At 43.0% G+C, this 14,732-nt stretch overlaps 1 protein-coding gene across 1 annotated transcript in view; it reads left to right on the top strand.

Moving 5' to 3' along the window:
- The first annotated feature begins 389 nt into the window (after positions 1-389).
- The window catches only part of LOC146377132 (dolichyl-diphosphooligosaccharide--protein glycosyltransferase subunit STT3B-like), a 76,674-nt gene continuing 62,331 nt past the window's right edge, over positions 390-14,732 (top strand). The window contains exon 1 of the mRNA XM_084942753.1: positions 390-1,036. Coding sequence (XP_084798879.1) covers positions 762-1,036 — 275 coding nt within the window. The 5' untranslated portion in view covers positions 390-761. The remainder of the gene's footprint in view (positions 1,037-14,732) is intronic.

Here is a 14,732-nt window from a genome sequence, read left to right on the forward strand (position 1 = left end):
TACTGGTTGATCTGACACAACTGTCTTTCATCTTGATGTCTTCATCAGAAACAGCTCATTACTTCCGGTGTGAATGAGTAGACCGGCTTGTACCACACAGAAAGTTGGCACAGAGCCCTTCTTCTGGCACATCGGTCCTTGTTCTGTCAGTTTCTTCACTATTTTCCGTGAGATTCATTTATTTCATTGGCTCGAGAGAAAGCCTGTCGCGTGCCATAGGCTTTTCCCGCTGTCTGTCAGCCCCCCTCCAACACCATCTTTCACTTCACTTCTCACGCTGGAGCGTCTTCACCGGTCAGGTTGCTCTTTTGTCATTGGTCGTTTTGGCCGTCTGTCAAATGCGCTTGGTCGTAGATTGGGTTTCTTCTGGAACCGCGTCCTCCTCAGCTGTACCTGTCTCGTTGTGAGAGGCTGACAGCGCTTCCTGTTCCACGCGCTGCTCCCGCCCCCTTTCATCCAGCTCCAAGGAAGGAAGGAAGAACTGCTCGAGCCGCGTGTGTGTCATTTCCAGTGTGCTGCAAAACCGCGCTGCTATGTAACCCCCTGGGATTATTGAACTGGTTTCGCGGTCGGTGGGAAGTAAGGTTAGAAAGTTTGGAGATACAGCCGGTGATTTGGGGGGTCCGGGGCCCGCAGGGAAGGTGGTGCGAGTGGGTTTGGAAGTGGAGCGTGGCAGAGAAAAGGAAGAAAGGGGGGTTCTTTCCTGTGCGAGAACTGATAGCTCGCTTCGCTTGCTTGCCACGACAGGACTGACGTAGAATATGGCGGAGCATCACCCGGTTTCTGAAAACAAACACAAATCCTCGCTGAACTCCGGGGTGGCGTACTCTGGGAACGGGCGCAGCAGCACGGCGGTGGCGGAGAGAGGCAACAGCGCAGGAGGAGGAGGCGGGCTGTCCGGCGGCCTGTCGCAGCCGGCCGGGTGGCAGTCCCTGCTGTCGTTCACCATCCTGTTCCTGGCTTGGCTGGCTGGGTTCAGCTCCAGGCTCTTCGCTGTCATTCGTTTCGAGAGCATCATCCACGAGTTTGACCCCTGGTAAGTTAGTTTCTCCGCAGCCCTGGCGGGTTTAGGCGGTTCGCCGAGATTAGCCTGTTCTGTCAAGAAGTTTCTGTGAGAACATGGCAGGTTAACTGTGACACATTTCGTAACGATCCTTCATGAAAATAAAATAAAAATGATAAAATGACGGCCTGCACAGTTTGTAAAAAGCAGCTTCTTATTGTGCTCAGTTATTAGACGGTCATCTTGGACAGAGCTCCATTGTGCCGACGCAGTGCTTTAAAATTATACCGCTTTCCCCCCCTCACTGTCCTGTTTGGGGGGAAAAAAGGTGAGCCTGAATGACTTTGGTGAGGCTTTTAGTGTCATGTGATGCCTGCTTTGATACTGTAGTTCCTAGTAAAAGTGCAATATCAGAGCAGGCGGTGGGGAGAAGGGGGTCAGAGGAGTGACCGAGGACAATAGTGACAGCTTCATCTGACGCTGGGTGAAAACGGAAAGAAGCGGCCATGAATGAGCAAATTGGCTCCGGTCCTTCTGACACAGATTTGTCCTGTTTACCCGCTGATAAGCACCAGCACAGGTTATGGAGGCTAATATAGTTGGTGTGCCAGCAATGTGCCTCATGCATATTACAGTAAAAGGCTTCCAGTGAGCAAAATGTACCCAGTTTTCTTTCTTTTAAAAAATATTGTTGCGATTTTCAGTGGAAACCATTGTTTCTCCTTCTGAAACTCCCTGCCTCTGCAGGGCACCTTTGGTTTTCCATACAAGTACATTTTCTAAAGTTTCATTTTCAGGTGGGGTCGGAGCACAAACTGCTGTGGTGCGAAAAGGGCTTCCTTACACTCTGAGACATTTAGTGCAGCTGACGGCTGGGATACCGAGTCCACAGTTAAGACTTTGATATAAGAGAGTGTTTTTTTTTAAAAAAAAGAAGGGCTGCTGGCCAAACTTTGAACTTTTTCCTGTGTTTGTGTGCCTTTCTGAGATTCTTCAAAACTTTCCTCGGACATAGTGAAGCCCCTCACAGGCTGGCTCTCTGCTAACCAGCTGTGACACGTCTGTCATGCCTTTTTTGTGTTTCATTTAGAACTGTGTGCGTGGGTTCTGCCAGGAATAGTCCAGGTGTTTTTTTTTTTTTGGGTCCAATGTATTTTATTTGTACTCTGAGGGACGATTGCCTGGTCCAACCCTGCGTTGCATCACTGAAAGCATTTAATGATTACTCTGAGACCAGCAGCGTGGATTAAACTGCCAGCTCCATGTCTGTCTGCTGAATAAAAGAGGAGGCTTGAAAGCTTTGGCTGGGTGAGAATCCCTCAGTTTCTTGTGTGTCACTGTCTGAAAGTGTAACATGGCGTGACATGGAGTGAAATTTATTCATGCACTGCTTTATTGTTCTATCACTCTCCCTTTGCTATTAGAACAGCAGCCTTAAGTAAAGTACATGTTTGGATGGCGGAGGGGGTGTGCATGCACCTGTTGTTTTTTTTGTTTGTTTTTTGTAATTTATTTATATAAAAAAAAAAATGTGACTAGTGATTACAATAAATCAGGCAGGTGGCACAATCTGCCTCACCGCGTGCATTGAAGGGGAATCCCTGGTGTGCATGTGTGAATGTATAAAGGAAGTAACAGAGCGAGAGTTTGAATCCTCTCTGCATGTGCACCTTGTGTGATAGAAGAAACCTTGAGGTTGCCCAGCATTCAGGAGAACAGGAGCGAGTGGGATTTACAGCAGTGTGCGATTGTTGTCTGATGACACTCTTGCACAGCCCTGTGACCTCACTGCAAGGTTGTTTGCCGTTCATGAGCTTATCTTTGAAACAAGAATGGAGGAGTATCAACCCTCCGCAACCCCGTTTGTTCTCCACCTCCCTCGCTCGCGCCCCCTCTCTCTGATGCATCCCTTTGATGTGGCTGGCTAATAGTGCGTTCCCCTCAGAAGTTCTAGATCGAGCTTTTAGATTTGACAGGAAAGGGAGCTGTGGCTGACATTAGGTAGCCAGCCCGTACGTGGTTAGTTCTGCTTTAAGTTTGGACTGCGTTAATATGCACAGTGCAGCATCAGAAAGAAGAAAAACCAGCTTCATTAGTACTTACGTCTTTGTCTGATGGACTAAAAGTTGCTTGCTTGTGAGTTGGACCTCCCTCACAGCAGCAAGGTCTGGCAAGGAGAGCGCGTCTGATCCACCTGTCATCTTTTTTCCTAAAGCGCCATCTCTCTGTATTAAAGCTTGTGGGCAATTTAAGGGAATTGGTTTCACTTGGTGTCCGGTTCTCCCGTGGCGACGATCTGATATCGGTGCAGGCATCAAAACCATTCATAGGTCGTCCTATCAAAGTCATCCAGTTTTATTTTTTTGAAATGTTGTCATTGTCATGGCTATTTCAATGCCTCTCTTTGGGTAACTGAGGGTTAATGTTTAACCTCATCGTATTTTTGACTGACTGTAGTTCGTAGTGAAACTGAATACTGAAATTGTTCAGTACTGAAAGCACCGAAGCATGTCTAGTCAAATGTATAATCTTGTTTCCTAACCCTTGAAGTGGATAATCCCAGAATAAAATGAAAACTGTAACTGTTTCAGATGCTTTTTTTTTTTTTTTTTTTTTTTTTTTTTAATATTTTAACTGACAGAAGATGAAATTGGCTGTAAGTAACAAACACAAATGCTGTAAGCAACTTACAAAACACATTATGTGCTCTTAGTGGGAGAGCCTCTGTGTGCATACTGACAGGATGTGATGCATAACTAAAATTACAAGTGAATGTTTTAGTTCAAGACCAACAGGAGTGAGAGTCATCGCTGGAGAAATGATCTCACCGACTGCATCACAGTCGATTTCGAGAAGTGTTCTGCTTTAGTTTTCATTCATCAGGGCCTTGTGGTTCGCTGGTACTTGATGTCCAGATATATTTGTCTGAAGACCTGCTTTTCAAGTTGAAGCTACATGTTGAGAACAGTGAATATGCTTATACCCAAACTTGTGCTGTTTTTCACTTCTCACCCAAGGGAAGTTGCAGCTTTTGGACAGATCTTTTAAATGCTGGGATGTGCAGTTTGAGGAAAAAGATACTTTCATGTTGGAAGCTAATTGAGATCGGGATTTCACCTTGGTGGCTTCGACTGGCAGGAGGAGGTGGTGGTTAATGTTAGTCATTGTATTTTTGCCCTAGATAACAGGGAAACTCATTCATCTCTGAAAGACTTTCGGTGATGCCGCTATCCGGTCACGCTGTTGTAAGCAAAAAAATTTATTTGCTTGCTTTAGTAAAACAGAAGTTCAATTTTACAGCCTATAAAGAAACTCACTGATGTACTTTTAATCCAAGGATGCTGCTCATGGATTTGCATCTGCAGAGGGGGTCGTTGCAGCAGTAACCGCTGGGTGAGGGGTGAAAGTTGCCTAACACATGCCCTGTATGAGTAATGCTGAAATCATCCCATGAGCTACAGAGTGAATGGACCTCTAGCCTTGATTTGAAATAATATTGCAGATGGCTTAAAAAAAAAACAAAAAAAACCGGAGGCGATTGGAAAAAGCATTTTACTTGATTTCAATCTTACAGCATTATTCAAATATATCTTAGTAGAGACATTGCCATTGAATAATTCTCTATACCCAGCTGTGCTCACATCACTGGCTAAATTATTCTAAGATTAATTTCCATGTTTGAATTCTGCAAATCAGTTGAGGCAGACCTTGTTAATCAATAGAGGAAGAGAAGCAAACGGAGCGGGATTACAGTGAATTCTGTCTAACATGAAAATGCTGTTCTGTTCCTCGTGTCCACAAACGTGGCATAATAAGAAATGGCTTGCTGTTTATGGAGGACGGAGTTGATGATGTGTGTGAACTGCAGAGTGGGCTATCATTGGGGCCACATTACCAGGCGCTCTGCGAATGGGAGCAAGAGGTTTTGTTTTGTGTATTGAACAGGTATTAGACCCAGGCTGTGGCGCTGCTGTATGTCTGTCTTTAAAGATCTAACCCCTCTTCTGCACGTTCCTGAGGGGGAGAGGCGCTTTTGAAGATTGAGAATGTAAAACAGGGCAGGCAGGGGAGGCGAAATGAAAAGTGCCTCATTGAAACTGAATCGGAAAGCAGATTCTGCACTTAGCCTGGTTAGCTTCATTGACACTGGCTGCTTTTTTCACTAATTTCTACAAAATTATTTCATCCCCACTGCCACTCAGGTCAAATGCCTCAAGTTAGAATTGTTTATTTCCTTTTCCTGTTTTCATTTCCCAAGTTTAGGTGACAGTAAAGTCACTGTTAAAACAAAAATTGTGTCCCAGTCAGCAAAGCACTGCAGCTACGTCTGGGCTTTGGCTGATGATTCACGAGAGCAGCCCTGTGGTCTCCTGTGAGGTGCCTTTAGCGGTGCATTCAGCTCGGTCACTAAGGTCATGACAGTTTGTGCCTCTGGTCAGCTGTGTTGCCAGACTGAGTTGATCCAACTGACACCTGATTCCTTAGTGGCACTGACTCTGCCAAGCGCCAGCGCTGTCTTTGGGCAGGGGAGCAAATGTTCTTTCCTACTGGCTGATGGTAGCAGGCAGCGAGATGAAGGCCCGGACAGGCTATCTGGCTCACACACAGGACCTCGAGGGGACAGCGACGTTGTGCAGTGTGGACTTTAATCCACACACCCAGTGTCATATTTTATTTACTGCTGAACTGATTTCAGAATTTTCACCTGTGATTTAATTTTTTTGTGTTTTTGTTTTTTCAGTTGGGTCTGACACACATTGTTGAATGTAAATCAATACTGTGCAACTGCCATGCAATATATATGACCTTTATGAAGCTGATAATGATGAGCTGTAGATGCTGGGGCTGTGCCTGTTGCTGCTTTACCAGAGTAATATGATGCCTACCACAGAGTTGAGCTCATTACAGGCATCACGCTACTACTTCCAGTCATTCTCATTCTCAGTGTTTAGCATTGCACGGAAGTGATGCAGATGGAAATGGAATATTAAAATCCTATTTTGATGGAAACTGGAACAGCAGTAATGAAAAACAACATTATGAAGGAAATATCAATTTAGCCACAGTCATGGCTGTCAGAATGTGTCAGGGAGAGGTTTGCTACTGTACTTTGAATCCGAGTGCACTATAATGACCTGATTCACCACAGGACAACAATGAGTGCAATTTAAAAATAAAATAAAATAAATGAATACATTTTTTTTGTATTGTTAAAGGTAATCTATTGTGGGAATGCATATTTAATGGCATTAATGAGGATGGAGCAGCACTCCATGTCATCACAGACGCTGCTCAGGAAGCAGGAGCTGCTCTTTCTGTAATAGCATGTTAGAAAGGATCCAGTAATGCTGTTGATCCTGGACAGGTCACCGGTCTGTGACAGAGCTGACGCAAAGAGCCGCACAACCGTTCACATTCATACCTACGAATGATCAGTTAAGCTAAAACGCATGTCTTTGCACTGCGGGAGGAAGCCAGAGTACTCTGAGAGGAGCCATGCAAAGAGTCTGTGTTCTCTCTTTATTTTCATATGTTTTAAATAAATGTATATATTCAAAACAACACGACAAAAATCCCTTCATGTTCACACACCTGGTATTATCCACAGGGTCTAACAAAGGCGTTTGGAAATACTGCTGAGCCAGTTTTAATTTGAATCTTCTTGGATTGCATTTTAGTCTGTATCTGTAGAAACACTGACACGTAAGAGCGATGAGCAAGACATGTCTGCTTCCTGATCTGGTGTCATCACTTATTACTTCTTACCTGATTCCTGATGACATGACTCTTTCCCGGTGGATAAACACCAGTAGTTTATCCATCATGGGCAAAAAGCTGAGTCAGTATTTCATCTCATCACCTTTTCAATTTTTTGTGTGATTCTGTTAGTTTCACAAAGTTTGTATAGCTATGGATGGATGGATGCTTTGAATTTCCCCTGTGGGATAAAAAAAGTACATAAAATATAATTATATATAGAAGAAATGGAACAAAAACATCCCGTTCAACAAAAATGAAATATTTGGCACAAGGTTATAGAGTCCAGGCAGGACTCTCGGTTAGCGTCACTTTGTGTTGCTGCTGTTTTTAAACAAACATGACTGTTTCTACAAACTCCAATTGGACTGCTCATCTGTCTCCAGGTAAAACACCTGTTTACCTTGAGTGACACATTATCTTTGCTTCACCTGGTTCCCTTTCGCTGTGTGTGGAGGAGCTGCCTGTGGCACACCTGCTCAGGAGCATGACCAGAAATGAAGCTAAACGAGTCTGTTTTCCAAGCTGACACAGCTCCTGCTTTGGTCCCAAGCAGCTCTGCTCTTTTTTTCATCCTGCGTCTGGCTTTACACTTAACCTTGGTTGCCTGTCCATTTTAGAATTCATTTTAACATTTTATTGTTTGCTTTTAAAGTTTTAAATGGCCTGGCTCCTTCTTACCTGTCAGACCTTCTACACCGATACACTCCACAAAGGTCTCTCAGATCAACTGACCAGTCACTCCTTGCTGTCCCCATGTCGAGACTGAAACACTGGGGGGGACCGAGCTTTCGCTGTTGTGGCCCCCAAATTATGGAATAAACTGCCCATCAATATTAGGCTGGCCCCAACACTTGAAATGTTTAAATCACTTTTAAAAACACACCTTACCAGAGTCAGCTTGTAGTCAGTTTTAGTCAGCTGTAGGTCACTCTTAATCTTTTTATTTTGCTAATTTTATTCATTGTATATCTTATTGTCTATTTTACTATGTTTTAATAGTTAATATATATACTGTCTTATTTTTATCTTCTTTTTCATTTATGTATTTATTTTATTGTTATATATATATTTATTTCTTTGTCTGCTTAATGTATGTTTTTAACTGCTATCTCTGTTTTATTATCGGAAAGCACTTTGGCCAACTTTGTTGTTTTTAAAGTGCTATATAAATAAAGTTGGATTGGATTACACAATAATACTAAGTGACACCTCTGCTGCAGCACACTGACTGTGGATCAAACCCACATATAACCCATAGCTCATATAAAGATATAATGTGGTTCTGTCAAAGTGCAGACCTGTTGGCTGCTCATTTTTTCCTCCCTCACGCTGGCCCTTTTCTGTTGATTAGCGTATGTTTAATCAACATTACAGTGTCATTCTCTATATATATCTATATCATACCTTATTATTTCTGTTGTAAATATTGACTGTGGCGGAGTAGTTCTCCTCACTGTAAGGTATTGCCCACGACTAGAGGTCTCAGGGCAAGGACTGGGTGCTGCTGTGGAACAGCGTAGCAAGATGACCGGGAACAGTGACATGTCAGCGGTTCTTTGTTAGCACTTTTGTGCTAATAGAGTAAACTCCTTTAGAATAATCTCTTCAAGACATCAGAATTTCTTTCAACATCACCAGCTGCCACTGTGCCCTGATTCAGCTGCAGTGTCACAGCTTCACACAGCTGCACAGATGAGCTGGCAAATGGCATCAGGAGGGGACGAACACCGGAGGAGTGTCATTAATAACATTTTGGACCTTTTGATGTGCCAGTAATTTGTTTTCCACCAGGAAATCCTGACCACTGCGTACACGTGGAAGATTTCCTTTATTCAGCTTACATAATACTAATTCTGCCGTTTCATTACGCAACAGTCAGAGTGGGGATGAGTCATTTTAAGCTATCGTTCAAAGGGGAGGGGGGAAAAGGTCGAGCACTAGTGTGAACTTGACTTTATGGCCACCCCCACTTTACAAATGTTCATGTATTTATTTAATAAGATGACAGGGAATGCTTTTGTTGCTGGCCCCTGATTTTTAGGCTGTTGCATGGAGCCGTTAATGTGAAAGAGCAGTTAGTGTGAAAATGCATTAAAGTTGACAGAGTGTTTTACTGGGAGATTGCAGTCAGAGGAAGTTGATGCTGGTAGCACAGATTATCAGGCCCAGTATCTGCGTGTGTGAACATTGGAGTGACTGCAGTGAGCTCTGGCTGCTGCTGGAGCTGTGAAACCGATGTATTAACACCGTAGGCTGACAGCTTCTCTTCCACCAGTGCTTTTTGATCTATGATCGTGTGCTCTACTTTTTCTTCTCTGTGAAATCTGTGTGTGTGTCTGTGTATGGGGGCATGCGAACATTTACAAGTAGCACTGTGATGTGCTGTGGCACTTCAGTGGGGGATATAATATGCACCCGAGAGCTAGATTTCTTTGTCCCATAATACCAGTTCTGTGTAAGCAGAGTGACAGACAGCAGTGATGAAATGGCTGCGCAATAAACCCTCGTGTTTTTGGCACACGTGTCCCCATCACAATGTTTTTGTTTTTTTGTTTTTTGACTGCTTGTTGTCTTTCTGGTTTCATGTTTGTGTAATGTCACCATGATTTGGTTTTGTGAGCTTGAGCTCAGATCTGTCTACAGCTTAAAGTGTGCTACCCTAACCAGTGGGGTTGCTCAGTTCTGACCTTGTGGTCCATTCTTAAACAGCCCAACACTAAAGAAGCACTCATCAGATATGGGACCAATTTATATATTTTAAAAAAAGAACAACACTGAACGCATTTGAAGGAGTAGTTCTCTGAATAAACTGTAAATAAACTAGACAGGAAGAGTCACGTCTTTTCTAACAGCCTGATTCAGCCACAATTACAAAGACAGGAAACCTGGAGGATTTCTCTTTTGCTGCTTTGAAATATTTTATTTAGCAAAATGATATTGCGAGACAGCACAGTGGTTAGCACTGTTGCCTAACAGCAAGAAGGTAATGGGTTTGAATCCTCTCTCTCTGGGTTCTCTGGCATCCTCCCACAGACCAAAGTCATGCGGTCAGTGGGGTCAGGTTAACTGGTGATTCTAAATTCCCCATAAATGCAAATATGAGTGTGAGTGATTGTTTCTCTATGTTAGCCCTGTGACTGACTGTTGACCTGTCCAGGGTGCACCCCACCTCTCGGCCTATGGCAGGTGGGATGGGATTCAGTCCAGCGAAAACTTGAGAGACTGATCGATAATGATTTCTTATTCCACCTCTTTTGCTTTTGTTACTGTGACACATCTTTCATTGTCAGACAGACATTGCTCTACAAACAAAACAGCCTGCGTAAAGGTAATAAACAAAAGCCACGGTTCCTACAAATGGTGCACTTGTATTTTTATCAGACAGGTGAAGCCCTGTGACTTCCTTTTCCACTTTTTTTTTTTTTTTTAAGCTGACATCTTCCCTAGGATGCCTCCCTCATGCTCTAACAGCCTCCACTGTGGATGGACCTGTCGTTGTTTGACCTCCAGCTCTACATCTCTGTGACAAACACACACACTGCTGAATGTCAGTTAACTTGTTTTCATTCACCCTGCAGGCCTCACCTCTTTGAGCTCCATACTCTCCTCCTGCTCGGCTGTGTTTTCCCTCGTCTGCAGCTAATTGGCTCCTCTTTGTCTCTCCGGGACCTGTCTCTCTCTCTGCGCGTGTGGAGGTGGATTGGTCTGTTCATGCAGGCATCTGACAGTGAGGCAGTAGTTGTGACTCTGTGAACTATTGTCATAGTGCTTGCAAGCCTCATGAGTTTGAAAAGTAGAACAAGTAATGGCACAGACAAACTGTTTGCCACGCTGTGTATTAAAGATCCTGGATTTTAAAGTGAAGGGGTCACTGCAGGACACGAAGTCATGTGACTTGTGGAATGCAGAAAGAGACCAAATGTGAGTCTTTGTTTTAGGTTGTATATTAAAGCTGATTCAGAATGATGGCATGTGTGTGACAGTGCCTGTGAAGCTTCAGTGTTTATAAAAGGTTCCCTCCTGGTGTAACTGACGTGTTCGCTCGAGAAAGTGGTCCTGTCTTCTGAGTGATGGTGTTGCACACTATCCTTTTTCCACACAAATGAGCCATGGATCCTTTGATCTCTCCCGTGGAGGGCTACTTCACTGACCTTCTATATGTACAGACATATGGACTCTACTCATATTAACCCACTGCAACGCTGACTTAGTTGCTCTCAGTTGGGGCCACCAGTTGGGGTGGCTGTAGCTCAGGAGGTAGAGCAGGTTAGTGGTTCGATCCCTGGCTCCTCCAGTCTGTATGTCAAATAAATGTGTCTGAATGTAGTTAGAAGCACTAAGTATAGAAGAAAGTGTGTGTGTGTGAATGGGTCAATGTGGCATGTTGTATAGAGCGCTTTTATTACTCCGGGAGAGTAGAAAAGCGCTATATAAGAATCAGAATCAGTCCATTGCTCTCGTGGCTTCCAGTGCTGGGATGGACTCCCAACTCCACTGTCCCTGGAGTGGAACCTTTATCTGTTACTCATTTGTCACAGTGGGTTCACTTGTATTTGTAGATGGTATTATTTTCAAAATGTGTGGGTGAGCCTCCTTTTGTGTGCACCAACACAAGTTCATTAATGACGACCTCCTTCTCAGGCTGTGAAAACAGCTGTGCTCCATGGCTTGAAGGCAGCTTTCTAAAGCCTGCAGAAAAAAATGGCACTCATCATGTAGTCAGTGTTATCAGCTTTATCCTCGACACTTGAAAGAGTGCACAAAGTCTGCATTGTTAATTAGAGTTGTGGTGCAGGCTTCTTGAGTTCAATTATGGGAAGGGTTCAGAACGTTTGACCCACATTGGTTATGTTGGTCTTTGATGTGCTTTCATTTTGGCATTTTACATTTTCCCTTGTGAGGCTTCAAACTTTACAGTTAATATTTAGGACTGCTAAACGTCTGATAGGTGTGCACTGATTGTGAAAGTGTGTGTAAGGGGGTAATTTGGCTCATAGCTGATGCAGTCACACTGATTTATTTATTTATTTATTTTGCCTCTTGGTCACTGTCAACCAGCACAGCTAATGTCACGCGATGTATTATGGTCTCTGTAACAGTGCCTTCCTGATTGCCTAGTACACCTCCATGCCCCCACACACTAACAACAGTCCAGCAGCAGTCTTGTGGGTTCACAGACTGTTACTGGGTGAATTGGATTGCTTTGAATTTCTCACTAAACTTAAAGAAGCCTGTTTTAGCTGCCCTTTTAGCTATGTACTGCATATGTGATTTGTCAGACCAATCTTACATCATTACCCTACATCTCAGATTGTTCCATATAGTGAAGCATGCAGATATTTAGTTGGAGTTAGCTGCTGCTATTACTATTATTAATATTGAAAGTTTAATAATTGAATCTGTAGGATTCCTGCAGTTTTCCATGTGGATGGTTTATGGACGTGAGTAAGCAGCAGTTCATCAGAGAGCCATTCTACAGAGAACGTCCTTGATTCGACGTTTCTCTGATTCTGTCTGAGGCAGCACATGGTTGCATTTTGTTCTGGTAAATTTGTTTTGATGTCTCCACATTGGCACTACTATCTTGTGGTGAAGATGAGAATATGAAGTTAAGAGTGTGTGATCTGTCAGTTTACCAGAAGGTGATGGATACTGGAGAAACATCTATAATTAAAAATGGCACCCAGTGTTACGAACTGTTTTCTTCTGTTTGGTTTTTAATAATTGCTATGAATTAAACTGAAGGGCCATGCTGTTTATTTTGAGTAAGAAGATTTATTTATTTTTTGCTGTGAACACAATCCTTTAAACTGCTGTATCTGGCTGTGTGCCTCCACACTGCTAACACACTAGTATCTGCAGTCTTTTGAAATCCTATTATGGAGACACTGACTAGATGCACAGATCTCTTTGTAAATTATTCAAATGAGTGGCAGATGCTTAATTTTCACTTGCCCTCTGCAGTGTTTTGGAGGGATTTGTGTTGAAGGAAAAACTGTTGAGTGTGTTGTTGCTACCTGTGGGTGCTCTGACATAAGCGTTCTGCCTTAAAGAGTGCATTTTTATTCCAAACCAGATTTCATTTGATGGTAGCATGCTAGAGAGTTTAACGGATGTTAAACTCTCTAGCATGCTACCATCCCTCTGTGATATCACCCACTTCCACCACCCTCACATGTGTTGCGTCTTTGCTTTGAGTGCATGCAACTGTGTGACAGGTCTACAGGCAGTGTGGGAGAGCTTTGTTTGGGATGTGATATCTTGGATATGTCTTCAGGATATTTCATTTTGTCCTCCGTAAATGTAAACTTGAACTTGATGCTCAAAGGTCACTTTGACCTACCTACCCCCCCCCCCCCAAAAAAAACCCCCAAAAACAACCCAAAACAAAATTTAAAAAAAACAAAACAAAGATTTTGTCAATACTATTCCTGCACCAAGCATGACGTGATTTCACTTGAGTGTATTAAAGATTAAAGACAAAGTGATAATAGTTTATATTCAAAAGGTCAAGGTCAGCAGGTCATCACGATGGTCATTTTATAACTTTCTAGAAGCGGCTCATGTCGGACTCAATCAGTGTTTAAGCTTCCTCCACACCCTGTTCTCAAATACTTTTATATCTACCAAAACATCAAAGCACAGTAAAGGTTAAGGATCCTTAAACAGAGAGTGCACACAGAGAGCAGCACCACATACCATCAGAATAGAGGGCACAGAAAAATATTCAATCTGACATTTTATATTGTTTCTTTGCTGTGATTGCTCATTGCTTAAATGTTTGTCAGAGATACTGAAGAAGAATATTGCAAACTTTTTCCTGCAGCATTTACTGGTGTCGTGACACTAATGTTGTGTAAAGGTTTATACTAGGGGTGGGTTTTGATAATCGATTTATCAATTAAAATCGATTCTGGCTTGGATAACGTTATATCGATTCATTAAAATCCTGAATCGATTTTTTAATATTAATTTATTTTGCCAGAATCTCAGGTGAAACCTCACAAAATTTTAACAACCACCAAACAGCTAAAACAGTAAATGAGAGCAGGTACACAGATTCTGCACAAAGACGTAAACACAAAGCGCAGACCCGCGGATCAGAATCAGTGAGATGTCGCCTTTCTCACCCGACGGCACGGACACGGTCAGGGCTGAAAGCCAACAGCTCGCTGATTCTGATGTTTCGGCGGGACCTTGTGAATCGGAATCGAATCGATTCTAGAAATCAGTGACGATACCCAGCCCTAGTCTATACCCCGTAGACCCATGTTTGCTTTTAAATTTCCATTTCCCTGCAGTGGGTAAACTACAGCTCCTACAAAAAGAGTATTTTTACTCATTTGTGTCAGCAATATGCGTGGTGACACAAGTTTATTAGTGCATATTAAGAAAATTTGCAGTTTTGGGAATATTTATCAGTGGTTGCCCCTTTCAGGTGCAAACTTTCAATTTTAGGAAACTTACAGTAGTGATGTGCAGACATTTTCTGAACTGAACACATTTCTGGTTAGTTTGCATCTGGAAACCTTTGGATACAACTTTCTTTAGTGTCTCTGTGCCCATTTATTATTAGCAGCTGGTACAGCTAGTGAGTCAAAGGCCAATTGCCACCATCTCAGCCAGTCAGAATCCTTTTGGCATTAGCTCTTAACTCAGCAGCTGCTTCATCCTTTGTTTAGTCAGATGTCTCACTTTGGATACCTTTAAACCAGGTTTATTTTATTTAAAGGATATAAGAAGCATCACTCTTTCTGACATGCAGCTGTCTCCTTGTCTCTCTCTTAGCCAGTCATCCTTTACCATTTGCTCAAACATCCTTTCGTGTATCATCTTTCTTCTGCCTCTTGTTCAATCAGTGAAGAGAAGTTGACGAGCTCAGTGCCGGCTCCACACGGACAGCCACTGAATCACACTCTGACTGATTTAGCTCCAAGTATTTCCAGCAGCATCGGTTTGGAGTGAATGT

This window comes from Perissodus microlepis, chromosome 11, assembly GCF_051167445.1.
Source record: "Perissodus microlepis isolate ML-2025 ecotype Zambia chromosome 11, ASM5116744v1, whole genome shotgun sequence".
Taxonomy (NCBI): domain Eukaryota; kingdom Metazoa; phylum Chordata; class Actinopteri; order Cichliformes; family Cichlidae; genus Perissodus; species Perissodus microlepis.